This window comes from Cyprinus carpio, chromosome A7 (assembly GCF_018340385.1).
Source record: "Cyprinus carpio isolate SPL01 chromosome A7, ASM1834038v1, whole genome shotgun sequence".
Lineage (NCBI taxonomy): Eukaryota > Metazoa > Chordata > Actinopteri > Cypriniformes > Cyprinidae > Cyprinus > Cyprinus carpio.
The window spans coordinates 33,016,707-33,035,735 of NC_056578.1; the positions used below are offsets into that span (position 1 = coordinate 33,016,707).

Consider the following 19,029-nt stretch of genomic DNA (forward strand, 5'->3'; position numbering starts at 1 on the left):
CTACAAAGTCACATTAAATTGGAGTTTGTGTATCACTAGAGTCCCCAAAGTCACATTAAATTGGAGTTTGTGTATCACTAGAGTCTACAAAGTCACATTAAATTGGAGTTTGTGTATCACTATAGTCTACAAAGTCACATTAAATTGGAGTTTGTGTATCACTAGAGTCTACAAAGTGACATTAAATTGGAGTTTGTGTATCACTAGAGTCCCCAAAGTGACATTAAATTGGAGTGTGTGTATCACTAGAGTCAACAAAGTGACATTAAATTGTAGTTTGTTGTTTGGTGTGTATCACTAGAGTCCCCAAAGTGACATTAAAATGGAGTTTGTGTATGAGTCTACAAAGTCACATTAAATGGAGTTTGTGTATCACTAAAGTACAAACACATTAAATTGGAGTTTGTGTATCACACAAAGTCACATTAAATTGGAGATTTTGTGTATCACTAGTCCCCAAAGTGACATTAAATTGGAGTTTGTGTATCACTAATTAAATTGGAGTTTGTGTATCACTAGAGTCTACAAAGTCACATTAAATTGGAGTTTGTGTATCACTAGAGTCTACAAAGTGACATTAAATTGGAGTTTGTGTATCACTAGAGTCTACAAAGTCACATTAAATTGGAGTTTGTGTATCACTGTAGTCTACAAAGTCACATTAAATTGGAGTTTGTGTATCACTAGAGTCCTCAAAGTCACATTAAATTGGAGTTTGTGTCACTAGAGTCTACAAAGTCACATTAATTTGGAGTTTGTGTATCACTAGAGTCTACAAAGTCACATTAATTTGGAGTTTGTGTGTCACCACTGTATTCCAAACATTGAAGTCATTCACTTGACAATTTAAGTAATTTTTATTTGTATAGAACTTTTTACAATCATCAGAAAGTCATGTCTTAAATGTTTTATGGATAGTATTTTTGAAAATAAATACAAATTGAACTAGAGAGGTGCAGGCAGTTGTCATGGCATGATTCTTTGCCATAGAGACACTTGTTTTTAAAGTAATAATTATTACTGTTCCGTGATCTTCATTAGGCATTTCCCTGGGGCTGAAATGTTTTATATTTTTGTTGAAATCATGAACAGGATCCCTTTTTTTTTTATTGTTTATTGGCAGTGGCCTACATCTTGTGCTCCTATTAATGACAATGCAGGTGTGATGGCCTAATTGTTAAAAGTAACCAATCATAAATGAGTAGGAAAAAAACATTTTCAATTCTCTTAAGACAGTTATGCAGTGGAAAAGCTTACCAATCCATAACCATCAAATAGGAAAAAACAACTTTACCATGTCAAACGTTTACGTCATATTCCAATATTTGAACTTGGAATTGTACTTCTGTTTCTAATTAGCATAAATTATATGTATCTTCTAAAAGTCCTTAAAGTATATCACAACCAGAGATTGTGTATCAACATAGTCCTCAAAGTTTCACTTGATTAGAGTTTGTGTTTGTCCTCAAATTGGACATAAAAAATACTGTCCCCAAAGTGAGGTAAAATGTCAGGTCTGTAAAGAAGGTTTTAATTGAAAATATCAAGTGATATTTGTACTGAAGGCTTCATCTGTAGTGCAGTTATATCTTTCTCTTGTCTCTAGACCATTCAGAAAGGGATGTACCCAAAGGTAGGGTGTTCAGTCATAGGTCCTCATTGGGGGGTTAAGCAGGTATGTGTGTGTGTGTGTGTGTGTGTGTTTTTTGAAATTGTGGAGACAGACCACTGGTTTAGTCAGGCCATTGGTGCCTGGACTTTGTGGCTTTTCTTCTACAAAGACTTCTAAGACTTTTAATATATTCAATTGCTTTCTTTCATTCTTTCTTTCTTTCTTTCTTTCTTTCTTTCTTTCTTTCTTTCAGTTAAAGAATTTCACAAATCTGCATGTTGACTTGTAAAATGTTATTTTCTTATTCTTATCACATTTTAACATATCACATTGTGATGTCTACTAACAGCTTGACAATTTGGCAAGCCTGTGATTAGTGAGCGAGCAGGAAGGCACAAGATCGCTTTCACTGTTACTGGCTGGATAAAGGACCTTCCCAATCTTACCTGGACAGCATTGTATAAAGTGCTATACAAATAAAGGTGACAGTCTTGTCAAGAAATATCTAAAAGCACATCTTTTTCAAATCCTCATGCTTTCACTATTTCTGTTCTAGTCTGTAGGCTACTCTTTTAAATAGTGTCTGAAACTTACAGTAGTAGCCTATTTAGTGCTTTATTGTATCTACTGCTTGCCACTTTGGATAAAACATCTGCTAAATTAATAAATCAAAATGTATATATATGCATTTAAACCACTTTGACCCATCAGCACACCTTTTTTCTGTAAGAACTCTAAAACGTTTTGTGTGTGTGTGTGTGTGTGTGTGTGTGTGTGTGTGTGTTATAATATATTTGATACATCAAGGTTTTATGGATTACTACAGTGATTCCAAACTGAGAGTCTCATCTGGGTCAACAACATCAGAGTGGCAAAGGCTGGAGGTGGGAATCATCACAGGCTGCACCATTTCAGTGATCCTATTCGCTCTGGCTGTGAACATTTTGGTGAAATCTGCTGAACTGGAGTGCAGAGGGCCCAAATCCAAGACTGGTACGTGGCAACCACCAATCTGTGCTTTTATGGATGACCTCACAGTGACAACGGAGTCAGTGCCTGGAGCCAGATGGATCCTGAAGTGTCTGGAGAGGGTGATTGAATGGGCCAGGATGTCATTCAAGCCAACCAAATCCAGATCTTTAGTACTAAAGAAGGACAGGATGGTGAAGAAGTTTCGTTTTATCATCTCAGGAACTCAAATCCCTACCTTGTCTGAAAAACCAGTAAAAAGCCTGGGAAAGATCTTCGACAGCAGCCTCAAGGATACAACATCCATCAAAAACACCTGCGAAGAGCTGGAGGGGTGGCTGAAGAATAAAGGTTGATAAAACTGGGCTCCCTGGAAAATTTAACGCATTGGTGTACCAACATGGGATACTGTGGCCTCTGCTTCTGTACGAGTTTCCAATTTCCACCATCTCAGAACTAAATTAAATTAAATTAAATTAAATTTAAATTTAATCTCAGAACTAGAAAGGAGAGTTGGCCGCTACCTAAGGAGATGGCTGGGATTCCCGAGGAGTTTAAGCAGCATTGCCCTTCATGGAAACACCTGCAAGCTACAGCTACCACTAAAATCCATCGAAGAGGAGATCAAGGTCTTGCATGTAAGAGAGTTGCTGCAGCTCTGTGAATCTAGGGACCCCACAGTCTCCGGGGCAGGGGTAGAGGTCAAGACTGGGAGAAAATGGAGGGCAGAGGTGGCAGTGGACCGGGCAGAGTCACGGCTTAGCCATGGTGTTCTAGTGGGAAGGGCCAGTGGCCAGAGGAAGGGCTGGGCTAGGAACCTTTTAAGGGCCCAGATTTGACAAGGCTCAGGGAAAGGAGCGAAGACAGCTGGTTCAAAACAAGGTGAGGGCAGCGGTGGAGGAGGAGAGGTCCAGCAAAGCAGTGGGAATGGCATGTCAGGGTGCCTGGACTAGATGGGAACAAGCTGTGGAGAGGAAGATCATGTGGACAGACCTCTGGCAGGCAGAGCCACACTGCATCAAGTTCCTAGTTCAGGCAGTCTATGACGTCCTCCCCAGCCCGTCCAACCTGCACACCTGGGGTCTGGTCGATACTCCAGCATGTGCCCTGTGCCAGAGAAAGAAAACCCTTGAGCACATCTTGAGCTGCTGCCCAAGAGCTTTGGGGGAAGGACGATATTGCTGGCAGCATGACCAGGTGCTGGAAACAATTGCAGAGAGCATCCAGGTTAGCATCATTAGCTGTCGGAGGTCAAAGCCCTCCAAGCAAACCATTAGCTTCATCAGGGCCGGAGAGAGGCCAGAAAGATCTTCCAGGATAACAGCAGGGATTCTGAACACTGCACAGGATTGGCAGCTGAAAGTTGACTTGGGCAGACAGCTTAAATTCCCCCAGCATATCGTTAAGACCACCCTGAGACCTGACATTGTCTTGGTATCCGAGGCAACAAAGAACCTGGTCATGTTGGAGCTCACCGTGCCATGGGAAGACCGAATGGAGGAAGCCTATGAAAGGAAGAGGGAGAAATATGATGGCCTCGTCAACGACTGCCACAACCAAGGCTGGAAGGCAAGGTGCTTACCTGTGGAGGTGGGGTGCAGAGGCTTCACGGGGAAGTCCCTCTACGGGGCCTATACTGCACTTCGGCATCACAGGAGAGAGAAGGAGAAGGGCTATCAGCAATAGCACAGAGGCTGCAGAGAAGGCTTCGAGGTGGCTCTGGATTAAAAGAGCGGATCCGTGGTTAAATGCTGCTAGGGCACAAGCTGAGGCCTGATCAACCTCAGCTGGGTCGCCTGAAGGAGGGTGTCTGATGTTTCGAAAGACCCGAAACACCCAATGAGATCAGGAACATCACTGATGATGTGCCCTAGCGTTGCATCAGAAGATGTATCATTACAAAATATGGATAATTAAGTAAACCTAAGTTGCTTCCTTTCAGTACATGTTGATCTTAACTATTAACTGTTTTCAGAGGTGCTTTGGCACAATGCAATCAGGACTCATGCTAATAGAGCCCTCAAGTGGGGGGTATTGGTTTGTGCCACACTCTAATCCATGAATAAGGACTGTCTGTTGAAGGTTGTTTCAAAATTTAAGAAATGCACTTACAATAGATGTCCATGAGGCAACTGTTGTATTCTAGACCCATACAATTCCATTGCAAGGGTATAACTACAGATGCATTTTTTGGTTTGTCAAGGGTTGAATCTTTTGCCAATCAGTGAAAAGTCTTATTTTGGCATTTTACAACATTTAAAGAAACAAATTATCCAGAAAGGAACACCATAATGATGCAACCAATCCTTTGTGTTACAATCCAGAGATAACATCCTCAATAATCAATCAAGCCTTCTGTGGCATTTGCTCCTGCAGATAATGGCTATAAATATAGTTTTGATAAATATGTTAATTCAATTTGGTTTTGTCTGTTATATTCTTTTGTCAGGCACTGCATCAGGTCTGGATATAACTTTTAAATTTGCTTTATTCTAGATGTTTTCCACATAATTTACATAATTATACAAAATAATCTATTTCACAATGTATTATTCATAGACACAGCTGACATTAAATAAAACAGTAAGCCAAAATTAAATTCTAAGAATTGTTTTCCTAAATTATAGACATATTACATCAACACATGTTTGCATATTAGTTTAGCACGTTTATCACACAATGGAAAAAAGCATATCATAATGGTCTCATCATTTACAAATATGAATAAATGTGTCAGTATTTTGCAATTAATTATGTCTGAACTGAACTGGGTTTTATTTTCACAAAGATACATTATTTCAAAACTCATGTGAACTTGAGAAAAAATGAATTCAGTCTCTGATGGGCAAAGAGCTCTAGTTTTACTGAGCAAGAGCATCTGAGATCCTCACTGATCTCTTCTTTCTGTGTTCAGTCCTTCTCTGCTATCAGAAATCGCTGTTTCCCTACTACTCAAGTCCTGTATATTTAGCGTTGTCAACTCCCCCAGTTCCATTTCACTGTCTTGCGGTTGAGAGGAAGCAAAATCCCATTCGACTTTCTCCATGTCCTCTTCAGGCTTAAGCCCTATAGTGTCAGGGATGATCTCCACCTCGATATCTGAAGAATCCTCGCTCTCCTTGAACCAAACGGTCTTTTGTCTGTCATCCTTCCTCCTCTCTTTAGCCAGAATGGATTTTACTTTATGCTTATTTGCCTTTCCTCTGGCTTGGATGGCAGGACTATGGTGTGAATGGTTGGTATGTGTCTGGAGTCCACAGGAGCTGCAGTGCCTCTGTCTCTTGCGAGGTATCACTCGCACCCTCACGTCCTGAACTGCATCCAATCTTCTTTCTCTCAGTTCAGCTCGTCTGGATCTGGATCTCCCTGTGTCTCCTTCATTCAAGAAACCATCATAGGTGAACTGCATGCTATCTCTTGGACTTGGCCTGTTAGGGGGCTGAGTAAACTTCAAGCATAGCCCTAAACACTGAATGAGGGCAGAGGGTTAATCTCACAATTTCATGAGCTGTATATTACCTGCTGTAGTACATGATTACGGTGTTCTTATGGAACTTTCTCTTAAGCATCATTTCTTTTACAAAGTGGACACTCAGAGCTGGACTCACTGAGCTTTGATGAGAAGATGCTGACCTCAGACTTGAATGCATCAGGATTCCCCTTCTTGACACGGGATATCAGATAGCCAATCACAATGAGGCAAAGCACCAGTAACGCAGCCATCACAAAGCCCAGCAAAGCCATGTCTCCTGCACGGTACCCCTCGTCAGGCGACTGGACCCCCACTGCTGATATGTCGGGTGTGCAATAAGAAAAATTAGACAGCAACATGCAGAAAAAAATATTAGAACCTTAACACTTAGCACTTAAACAAGGGGTGTCCAATCCTGCTCCTGGAAGGCCAACTTCCAGCAAAGTTTAGCTAATCAAAGTCTTCAGGATAAACTTCAAGGCAAGTGTGTTGGAGCCGATCGGAGAAAAACTCTGCAGGAAGGTGGCCCTCCAGAAGCAGGGCTGGACACCATTGAGTTAAACTTTATAGGAAACGTTTTTGAAGTAGAACTTACATGGCACTACAGTCACAGAAAGACTAGCTGTCCCTATCTCACCAGTAGACACATCCACTGCCCGAAGCTGGTGACAAAAGAAATAATTTTATACACACTTTATATTAAGTAGCCTTCGTTACAATGTACCTACCCATTTGATACAGTATACTTACTATGTACTATACATAGAAGTTTGTGCATTTGAAGTACTTAAATTAATATTTGTAGTTACACTGTTAGCATTACTCCAACCGTAATCCAACCCTTACTCCAAACTCTAACCCTGATAATCTTTACCCACTTTATATTAAGTGTATTTAACTGCTGTATACAAACATTTAAAATAATTATTTGATACAATGCATTTATTGTGTACATACATGCATTTACACTGTACTTTATGTTTCAATACCAACAATACCAACCAAACTGTATCTGTAATCAAGTTCTGTAATTACACTATAATTATCCCTATCCACCCTTAAAACAACCTATGTCACAAAACTTGCCCCTAATCTTACCCATGTCTAACCCCAACATCAGCAAGTGTTTGGCAATACAACATAAACACAACTGCATTATATCAAATAAATTTCTTTTCTTTTTTTCCTTTTCTTTTTCATTAAGTAAATATTGTATAAAAGTATTTTTCAAAGTTGTAAATAAAACAAAAATTATTACATTATGTTTTACAAGAAAATACGTTTACAGTCTTTCCACTTACAAATTTTGTTTAATTCAATATGTTACTTGTAGTTTCTTTGTAATTTTTTGTGAAATTTACTAGCGAGTGAAAAACTCTCAGTCACAGTGAAAACTGTTTCAAAGTCTGTTTCTAGTGTAGAAAATTGCCAATATAAAGTCTGACCAGTATTTCAATAAAAAGATAAAGACAAGTAGACAGATTTCATATGCAAACAACAACTATCAACTAGTGGTTAAATATTCTCAAAATAGATGCAGCAAAACATATTTACTTGCCTGCAAAGCAAAGGAATCAGTCCGAACGGCTTTCTTCAAAAGTATAAACCCATCTGTTGTGATATTAACATAGCTGCTATATTGCACTTCATATCTTACGTCAGGATTGATTCCCTGAAACATAAAGGGAGAAACTGGCATTCTCTTATTAAATGTATTCAGTCTTGTAAATGTATTCAATGTTGCCTAGTAGGGTATTTATCCTTGATCAAATTTTTTTGTTGGTCCTGGAAAAAAACATTTCTCTTAAACAAATATTACCCCCAAATCTAACCATTAACTAGCTTTAAAATCAGTGGGCAGTAATAAGTTGGTATGAATGTTGCTTAAGCCCCAACCCCAGACCTAACATCAACCCTAAACCTAAAAACTGATGTTATTCCAAAACCATCAAGGACGTATACCTCTAAGTTCACATGGGTAAATAACAGTACAATGTCTGCATATACTGTAATGTAAAAGTAAAATTAAGTAAAACTTACACTCGCGAAATCTTCATCCCTTGCTCTGACTCTGATGGGTCTGTTGGATGTCCTGTCCCTTAGCACCATGTTTTCAGGCCCTGAATTACTGTAAACATACCCTTCATATCGGTCCTTCTCAAACCTTGGCGCATTTCTGCTCTTTTTCATTACATCAATAGTGACTGAAGTGGTGGCAAACTGATCTCTATTTACTACCTGGGAAGCCTGGAAAGAACAGATAAAGGAAGGTCACTATTATCAAAATTAAGCAGTGCAAAATTGTAGACTTAGTGTAGAGTAAACTTCTCAAAGTCTTCAGAATATGAACAAGAATCTCACCAAAACTAAGAGTGATATAGGGCCAGCTATATCTGCTGGTTTCAGCATGGATATGTTTCCAGACTTCTCATCAATCTGAAATATGTTGTCCTCATTTCCTAGACAATTACAGAAATGATTGTGTTCATGTTGAACATTGAGTGTGTAGGAATAACAGTTCTGTTAGGAAAAATGCTTTAATACCTCGAACAATTTTATAGCTTATCTCTTCATTTCTGCTTTTATCTCCATCTCTGGCAAACACTGGACCTGGCTGCAATTGCAAGGCTCCATCCTGGAAATATCAATTTAGTATGTATCATTTCAACACACACCACTGCAATTTTAAAGGAATAGTTCACCTCAAAATTAAAATTTGCTTAAAATTTTCTCAGCCCTTCCAAGACTTAAATGTGTTTATTTCTTCATAGGAACAGAGAACTTGGAGAAATCAGTATTATGGATAGAGGACTCGTATTTTAGCCCGAAGCGATGACAAAAACCTTGTAATGATAGATTTATGATAAACATGCAGCTTTTCTCTTCACAAAATGTTAACTGATGGACAGGAGTTGGTTGATTATTTTGTGATGTTTTTATCAGTAGTTTGAACTCTCATTTTGACGGCACCCATTCAGTGCATTGATGACCAAGTGATGTAATGCAAAATTTCTCCAAATCTGTTCTAATGAAGCAACAAACTCATCTACATCTTGGATGGCCTAAGGGTAAGCAAGTATTTAGCAAATATTAATTTTTGGGGCGAACTATTTCCATGGTCATAATATTACTGAAAATGTACCTGTTTCTCTGTTAAGTTCACCCTGACCTTGTAGCCCAGGCTCAGGCAGATTTTGGCATTACCAATAGTTACTCTTGTACATGGTTGAAACCAGGGAGGACGGTTATCAATGTCAATAATATTGACGATGATGGTTGCTGAAGCTGTGAAAGAGTGTTCAACCAGTTGTGATGGAGGTGGAGTATCCTGTAAGAGTCAAGAATTGTTTGTGTTATACATGAGATCAGGCGAGAAATTCTGAAATTATTACATTCAAATGAAACAATTTTTACATACCTGCACATGCAAGATCAGTTTCACCTGTTGGATGACATCGTAATCTAAAATCTTGTTCACAAGGATGTTTGGTGTATACATGGTCTCAAGTCTGAAGTATCTGTTCTGTAAAGAAATAGTCCAAGTATGCAAACAATGTCATTTACACATACTGTTTCAAAACCAGCAGCTCTAAATTCTCAAAGTTTTTTTTATTTATTTTTTTATTTCAGTTGCTTTATTAAAAGTCCATTCACTCAAAACTTTGATGCTTCAAAACCAAATATAGATTGTATCCACATGAATCGAGTGGTTTAGTCCAAGACTTCTGAAGAGATATGGTTGCAAGCATGTATGTTTGAGCTTGCATTTACCATATTTGATGTGTTCTGTAAGTGTTGATCAATGTTTATATGTGAATAAAAGCCTAAATTAGTCACTATATATGTTCATCATATAAAGCAATCGTGTTTAAAAAAAAAAAAAAAAAAAAAAAAAAAAACATGGACTAAACTGTTCAATTCATATGGATTATTTTTTACTATGTTGTTATGAACTTTTTGAAGGATTTACACAAGCTGAAGTTTTGGGTGAATGACCCTTTCAATGCAAGGACAGAAACCTCTACGATTTCATTACAAATATCTTCATTAGTCTTTTGAAGATGAACAAAGTCTTGGAATGATATAAGGGGGGAGAAACTGTTTACTGAATTTTAATTTTTGGGTGAACCTTTAAGCTTCAGTCTGATCTTCACACAAAGCATATGATTTCAAACAGCACACCAGCCATGTTTATGATGCTTTTATGATTTTGTCCTTTTTGGAGCTTGACAGCTTCTGGCTCTGGTACTTTCAGTGTATGAAAAATAGCAGCTTGGACATTCTGCTCAAGTTCTCTTGTTGTTGTCTACAGAACAAACTCATATGGGTTTGGAATAACATGAGGATGAGAGAATGATGACGCACTTATTTTGGGGTAAACAAACTATTCCTGAAATATTGTTTTGATTTTCTCAATATAGAAAAGGTTGATTACTTACCACAGTTGGTTCCATAGAATAATACAGAACCTCAGAATCATCATCTATTGCTTCAATAAGGCCAATGCTGGTATTTACTGGTGTGAGCTGTGCAACACACAAAATGCTGTCTTAACTTAAAATGTATGAAATCATGATTTTGTCAAGAAGAATGTGTACATAAATCAACAACTTTTGCTGGTCTTAACAACATTCATATAAAGATGGTCCTGTTCTTAAGCTCATTCCTAAACTCATTGCCCTGAATATTTTTGAATATTGTTTGTTTAATAAGAATGTTGTTTAAGCCACAAAACCAACCTGAAGCTGAACCTTATCCCTAAAATTGGTTTTGGATTGATTGGTTGTTGGGAATATTGTTCCAGGACCAACAATTATTTAAAACATTTCCTACTAGGACAAATGTTGAATAACAATATGCTCTCACCTCATTTACGTCAAGTGTATACTCGCTCTTGTCAAATGATGGAGGGTTGTCATTGATATTCACAACACGAACAATCACAGTCAGAGTTATCTGTAGATAAAATGTACAAATACTGTATGAAATGCCAAAAATGAACAACAACAAAAAATAACTACTATAGTAATCCTTGATATAACAGTGATCGAAAAAAGGACTAGAACATTGGATGTCATTACATTAGATAACATAATACCAACATAATATGGCATCTGCAAACAAATGATAAATGCCAGAGCTTATCTCACACCAGTCTACACTTTTCTGAAGCATTCTTGGAATTACTTTTAATCAGATGGTTTCAGATTTAATCAGATGGAATGTTTAGTGAATATATAAAGCCACTCATGTGTCCTAATGGAGCAATCACAGATGTAGTTCACTGAAATCCAAGTAGTGATTTATTTATTTATTTATTTTAGTCTGTGCAGTATTTATATTATTTTGTCATTTAAAACCTTAAAAAAATATTTTTGTGAAATGTTTTGCTTAAAAAGTGTGTTTGTGCTATCTTTTTTTCAATTAAATGACACATTTGTTCATATTTTATCTAATGCTAAGACTTTTTTTTTTTGGTTTGTTTTGCATTCATCTGCATATCCATACTTGTAATTGCAGTTCTGAGTAACTTACACTTCTGTGGCCAGTTTTATTACATCGGATCTGGACAGTTAGTTCTTCAGGACCTGAAAGTGTCTGGAAAACAATCAGCTGAAGTTAGGATCAAACTTCTGTGATAATGTAGTGGATAGAGTGGATGAGCTGGATAGAGTAGTCCAGTGTCAAACCAAGTCATGTTAAAACAAAGTCATATCAGTTTGAGATGGTCAAGCTGGTGCTGGTTTGTTGCCGGTCCAGTTTGGTCTACCACCAGGTTTAAACCAGGTCCGCTGTCATTTAGTGTAACTGATTAACCATTATCTAAACCAACTTGGATCAGAAAATGACCATGAATGACCAGCTAGAAAACAATGTAAACATAGCTACCATATGAATCTGGGTTTAGTGTCATCATAGTCTTGTTGCTCAAATTGGCACAAGACAATGGAAAGTCATGAAATATACATACTTCAAAGTCCAGGCCTTTCTTTGCTATCAGTTCTGAACCTCTCAGATCGAAGGCATTCCCAGGATTCTCTGTGAGATTCAGCGTTACATCCTTTGTTGTTGTGTTAATACGGACAACAACTGTGTCAGCAGTGTTATTCTCTTTAATTGTCACAGGCTCTGAGGGGACTGTACAAACTGCAGAGAGAAAACAAATATGTCAATTTTCTTACGTAGCAGATATTACAACATTTTCTTTGTCATAATATAATAAAATATAGTAATAAAAATATTTTTGCAGAAATTCATATTTTACAGATAATAGCCTAATACGATATCTTTGTTGTGTGTATGTATAAATGTGCATGCATACAGTAGATACGTGATACTCAATTTAGCATGTTAATTTAGTTTTCTGAATCTGATTGTAATATGTTAATGTTTTAAAATAAATTCAATTGACTGTTTTCATTTCTACTTATTTATTCTAAAATTGAATGAACATATCAATATTTTAAACTCCAAATGCTGTTTTTAGTACAAAGCTGTTCTTATAGCACATTAATGCTTTTGAGGGGCAGTTTATTTTCTATGATATAATATATTGTATGTAGGACAGTATTTTGAACAACTAGACATATTTTGAAGCTCTACATTCCTGTCGTCTGTAGACAATGACAATAAACAGACATGGCGTCTTTTTATTGCCACTGACTAAACTGAAATTACGTACATCATAAAAAATACCAAGTAAAAGAGGCTGACACATGCCGTATACCGACACAATAGCGTTGCTGACAATAGTTTAGCAAATACTTAAAATCTAAAAACTGAAACAAGAGTTACTTACTTTTATCAGCAAAGCAGATTTTGTGAAGGAATAATGCAAATAAACACCCAAAAATGGTAGTTATGGATTTATGCTTAAATATTATGTCCATTTCCCAGTTTCTGATGCACACAAATAAGTATGGAGGACTATGAGACCGTGGCACCAGCTGGTACTTCTTCACATAAAGCACTGACTGTGCTGGCTGATGAGTGGGAGTTGACTCCAGTCGCAATGTTTGTGACTTCATCTTACGGTCATATATTGCCTAAAGAGCTTGCCAGCAGTGGACTGCTCCCTCCCACCCAAATACTTGCATCTGTTTTTGAGAGATCATTTTGTATTAGTGGAAGCACCGTGGAATGGGAGGCCGTGTGAAATCTGATAATGTGAAATACGCTTAAATTACTTTGTCAGTCTATCCAGATGACTATAAATGAAAACTTTATGCAACACTGGATTCATAAAGAGTGAAATTACAAAATTAATGTGGTGAGAAATTATATAATAATAATAATTAGTCAATCTGTCACTACTTAGGAATCTTTGATCAGTGCTTTAGTTTTTTAACACTAATAATGAGATACCAACCAAACATTTAGACACATTTACTCTATTGCATTCTATATTGTAACTCTTCTCCACGTTTTAGAATAATAGTAAAGTTATGAAAAGTACAGTATGAGATAAAAAAAAATAAAATAAATAAAATCCTGGGATCGATATCCAGTATTGAAGGACTTATGCTCAGTATTTAAGGTCTCTTATGCTCACCAAGGCTGCATTGAATTGATTAGAAATACAGTAAAAACAGTAATAATGTGAAATATCATTAGAATATAAGATAACTGATTTCTATCTGAATATATTTTAAAATGTAATATATTTCTTTCTTATTTATTGATGACTAGAAAGAATAAAATGAATTTATTTGAAATAGAAATCTTTTGTTACATTATAAATATCTTTACTGTCACTTTTGATCAATAATATTATTTATCAAATTTTTAAATGGTAGTGTATCATGCTTAAAAAATGGTATTGATTTAAGAAATGTTTCTTTTAATTTTTAAAATATATTCAAATACAAAACAGTTATTTTAAACTGCAATAAAATTTCAGTATGGTATTTTTCAAATGCAGCCTTGGTGAGCATAAGAGACTTTCAAAAACATAAAAAAAATGGACTAGTGTAGATCATGTTTTTTTTTAATGAAAATATCTACGATAGATCAGCACTAGTAACATTCAAGTGTTCTGATTTCAGGTTCTGTGATGTGTGAAAGTACTGGCCCGACTGTCTTCTGAAGTCTTATGTAATAATGTGTGCCACTGATCAGCTCTGACCAAGTCAGAGAGTGAGAGAGCACACCCTCTTTATGCAGTGTGCTATTTATTTTAGCCTATTTGTTGATAGTACTTAATTAATTTCCTTGAAAATATTCTGCCTCCCTCCAAGCCAATCAGAGCTCTTCTCCACCACATGCGACTGTGACATCAGCTGGTATAATACATGTCTGGAGACAAACAAGAAGAAGCCCCTCTGCTACCCCCACTGCTTCTCTGTGTGGGAACAACAGAACACAGTGTCACATGAAGCAGACACATTGTGCAGCCATGTAGATGTGTGCTGCTGTCATGGATTCGCTTGAGCAGGCCTTGCACAGCAGAGCTGTAGGCTGCATTGTTTTGCAAGGTTTTTGAAAGAATTACAGGCTAATATAATGCTTCTCTCAAAACAGTTTCACCATTTCTATACTTTATAAATGACTTGGTGACTGAGATATAAAAGTAACAAATATTTCAACCCTTACAACCAGTCCTATTAAAACAAATAAAAACTATACAAGTAAAATTAAAAACTGTTCAAAATTATATATATATATATATATATATATATATATATATATATATATATACTGCAGAGAGTCTAAGGCTGCACAGTTTATTAAAAAATAATTAAATTTTTAGAAGGGTTCAGATGTACATTTTAAGAACAGTGTTACAAAATGTAATATGCTGCAATAGTGAAGCTTGTTTTTGTGTTTTTTAACATCAACCTATGACCAACTCATTGACCCATTCATTAAGACGGTGGTCTTTTGCTTCATTCATGAATGAATCAGTGGGTTTGAATAAATCAGTTGAATCAATGATTCTGTGATTCTCTTATTAAGACTTGCCACCAGCTATTGCAGTTTCATATATCGTAGTAACATTTCATTTTTTTCAAACATTTAATTTATTCAAAATGTAATATAAAACAGCAATCTTAACATTTATGCACTTGTAATTGTAATCAATGGTAAGATGGATTTTTTGATACTGATTTAATTTGATTTTGTAACAGCCTTGAAGTGTACAGTGTTAATTAGCGCAATATATATATATATATAAAGTTACATGTTATTTATATGTATGTATGTATGTATATATATATTTATATATATATATATATATATATATATATATATATATATATATATATATATATATATATATAAAATTATGAAGGGGGTGTCCATTTTTCACATGAGGACTTGCCCCCTCAACAATGCGATGCACAGACTGTTAAAAAAAAAAAAAAAACGTACTACGCTTCTCAACTTCTATCCACTGTAAAAAAAAATAATAAAAAAAAGAAGAGGAAAAAGAGTTTAATTATATATATATATATATATATATCATATATATATATATATATATATATATATATATATATATATAGTATATATATATATATTCCAGGTATGGCCGCTGTCATCTTGCGCCGATGATCATGAGCTGGAAACTTACTCAAACATCCCGCCAAAACTCCCTCAGAAACGCATCAAATTACAACTTCAAATTACTAAAAGTAAACTTATTAGAAAAAGAAACACTTGAACACACAACAGCATGATAAGAATTACCTAAAATGATGGAAAATGATGGAAACTATCAGGGCCAGACCATTTTAACTGCAATTTTTTCGTTCACCGGCAGAGGTCAGTGCTGTGCAGGCTTAAAGTAATGAGTGAGTTGCCTCAAGGACTCTATCTATACCTGGTGAAATCCTTAGCATTCCCATTCATGCAGAGGGCTACGTTGGAACAGGACCTTGCGCAAGTATGCAAGCAATCTGAAATATGCCTTCTTGGTTCAAGGGACTACAGAACTTTCTTAATAGGTTCATTCCGATGTTCCCAGGGTTCATTAGTTCCCCAGATTTATATGTTAGAGTTAGGGTTGGGCTAACATAGGGTTAACTCTGAGAACATACTGAAAGTAGAGCAGATATCTTGAATGAAATATTACAAATGATAAATAGGATTCAGATAATGGGATTAAGTGTTACATTTTTATAAGTACCAGCCGTGGGTGTGAAAGGAAATGAGATAGGAGACTGAAGTGCAAAGAAAGAGATATACAAAGAAAACAGACATAACTAGACATAAATGTTAAATATTAGACTGAAATGAAGAATGGTTAGATTTAGGTTTTATGGCATTCAAAGAAATGTAGGGTTGGATAGAATTACAAAAGATCAGCAAAGTAGAGGGAAACATGACAGAAAATTTTTGAATTGTGAATTTTGGGTTAGATTATTTTTATTTTATTTTGATGGTTTCCTTTAGACGTTCTGTTGTCTGTAAGTAACTTTGCAACTACACATCAACTGACTCTCATTAGAGTATTACTGGAGTATTAGAGAACTGTTATGTTACACTAAGGGTTAGGGTTATGTTTAGTACAACAAGTTGACAAAGTTGCAAAGTTACTTATAGTCTAATATCTATTGGGGGACCATCAAAATAAAGTGTTTGGAGATATTACACAGATAGTATACTTCTCTAACTGGTAGTTGACATGTAGTTGCAAAGTTACAAATTGCACAAAGGTCTTGGACATGCAGCATTTAGCCTCTCACATCCTCACCAGTGCATTAGCAACTTCAGGCAACTTCTGTGATAGAACATGCAGTAATCATAATTATGGCTATAGTGAGTTAATAGTGATAACTGCCATGGTTGGTTTTCATCAACAATTGGTAAGTGTTCATTTCAAACCATGTTTATAATACATTGGAATGTTTGCAATTTAATGTTTCTTGCAAAACAGTTTATAAATTCAGAATACACTCATGTTTTGAATGGCTATTAAGCCAGATGGTGTAGTTAAAGCATCTACCATCAGGCTAACTGCTAATGCTAACCATCTGAACCTTAAAGATAAGTTGAGTAGATGTAAAGTGGAGAATGGGTGGTTTAAAATGGATAGGCATAATTCATGAGCATGAGTGATTTATACATTTCAGGAATCTGCCGATGTGTAAATATATTAGAAATACAGTACAGTGATGAATTGCAATCTAGGGGAATGCAAATTGTTTAAATACAAATACCAACAATGTGTTAATCTTCTCAAAACAGCATGCTCCATTTCACAAGTCCTTCTGTAGAAAGGATAAGGTAAATCCTATTTTCTCCCAAACCATGCCAACTTGGCTTGACAACTAGGACAGGGTTTGACCAAACAGGTTTTAGAATTGATGTCACAAATTCTTGCTATGTTAAAGTAACTTGGTGCATGTAATATGCTGTCAAGATAAGTTGTAAAAATATTGGTTGGCAACATCAATCTTTCAAAACAAGCCCTAAGCTAACCAGGAAACAGAGCTGATGAGCATTTCAGCGACACAATCAGTATCTGATATAACGCAGAAAAATGAAACTTAGTGGTTAAGGCTCAGGGATGGTAACACAAATGTTGCAGGTTCACTCCTTGAAAGGAGTGACTTATCTGATTTATAATCTTATTTCCCTGTAATTGATATGTTATGTCACATAATCTGCTAAATGACTTGTAGCATAACAGGATGGCAATAACATAAAATAGATATTATCTGAAGTTCCAATGAAACTGAAGTAGCAATAGATCATATCTTCCGTATTGTGGTGGGTCTAACAGATTATCGCAAGAGAGGGAGTTCCACTCAAAAGCCGAGGCAGATGAACGCAAGCTTGCAGGGGCCTAGTATAAGTAGACTAAATGATTGGAGAAGTCCTGGATACATCACCAGAGAGAAGTATGTCCTTTTCACAAGAAGATCCAGATATGACTATGAACTGTCACCCTAAACTGTCACTGGGGCGTAAGCAGATAGAATTTATCCCTCAGTCTTTGTTAGCTATCAATATTTTAAAACATTATGTTACCATTATCAGTGGTAATTATTTTTTACTATAGAATTTGCACACTTGAAACACAACATAGATTTTCAAATAATGGACAGTGAACATCCATCCATAATAAAAGCTTCAGCATGGGTTTTCAACCAGAGATTTTTAAGTAAAGTATGATTTAATTTTCAGTGTGTTCTTTACACAAAGGTCTCATGATTCATGAGACTTTAAATGTCTGCTGTGTCTCATTTGGAAGGCTGCACACTCCGGAGGTCGCATTTGTCATTAAGGCAAAGTCTCATTTCAGAAAAGTAACCATTACATCCTAAAGAAAGAGCAAAATTACAATAACTTACACCTTACTAAGAATAACAGTCAATTTTATAATGGTTACTTTTCTGAAATGAGACAACCTCAATGATGAATGCAACCGAGGTATCTTAAAAAATATACTGCAAAATGAGGCAGCTATAGAGCAAAATTAATATAGATCACTTTAACTGTCCTTTTTGAAGTTTGACAGACATGGTCACTGTGAACAATTGTTTTATCATTCTTTAATTCTCCTTTTTTGTTTCACAAATAATAATAATCATTTTGGAATTACATTTTTAGTTGAAATATTTCTTTAATATCTCAATTTCTTATTTCAATATGTCGATATATTACAGTCTGAGTTTATCTGCACCCTATCCTACGTACAAATTTCAGAAAACAGGGTAATAAGAAGCTAAGTGACATAAATCTCCAATAAATCACAACAATATAAAGTATTTGTTGTCATTTCTTCTCAGAGACAATTACCCAACATTTCCTGTACAAATACAAGTTATCACGTACAAGTTCTAAGGATTGTCTTGGAGAAGCTTTGATGAGCTCCATGTTAGTGCAATATTCCTAACTAAGCCTTATGTAAACCTGCCTAATGTTCGCTGTGGTTCGACCCACAAGCCATCCTGCAAAAAAATGAAGAGATGTCAGAGAGGGTTTGAGATATTATGCACAATACACTTTGACTGTGATAGTTATGTTG

At 36.0% G+C, this 19,029-nt stretch overlaps 1 protein-coding gene and 1 pseudogene across 3 annotated transcripts; one reads left to right on the forward strand and one right to left on the reverse strand.

Moving 5' to 3' along the window:
* Positions 1 to 2,377: 2,377 nt before the first annotated feature.
* Positions 2,378 to 4,643, forward strand: LOC109093840 (annotated as a pseudogene).
* Positions 4,644 to 5,054: 411 nt separating this feature from the next.
* LOC109094257 (cadherin-related family member 5-like) lies at positions 5,055 to 13,032 on the reverse strand. Of its 3 annotated transcripts, none has more exons than XM_042760860.1 (14): positions 12,853 to 13,032; positions 12,025 to 12,200; positions 11,589 to 11,651; positions 10,920 to 11,009; positions 10,493 to 10,579; positions 9,472 to 9,576; positions 9,196 to 9,381; positions 8,598 to 8,688; positions 8,415 to 8,512; positions 8,094 to 8,300; positions 7,612 to 7,725; positions 6,649 to 6,715; positions 6,215 to 6,366; positions 5,055 to 6,050 (listed from the first exon to the last, which is right to left on the reverse strand). In XM_042760860.1, exons 1-14 carry the CDS (start codon positions 12,941 to 12,943, stop codon positions 5,469 to 5,471), a joined length of 2,109 nt encoding a protein of 702 aa, XP_042616794.1. In that variant the 5' UTR covers positions 12,944 to 13,032; the 3' UTR covers positions 5,055 to 5,468. The 3 variants fall into 3 exon arrangements, with proteins under 3 accessions (XP_042616794.1, XP_018963500.1, XP_042616795.1); XM_019107955.2 differs by having other exon boundaries at positions 5,056 to 6,050; positions 6,215 to 6,369; positions 12,853 to 13,031; XM_042760861.1 differs by having other exon boundaries at positions 5,057 to 5,956; positions 6,190 to 6,369; positions 12,853 to 13,031.
* Between the last annotated feature and the right edge of the window lie 5,997 nt (positions 13,033 to 19,029).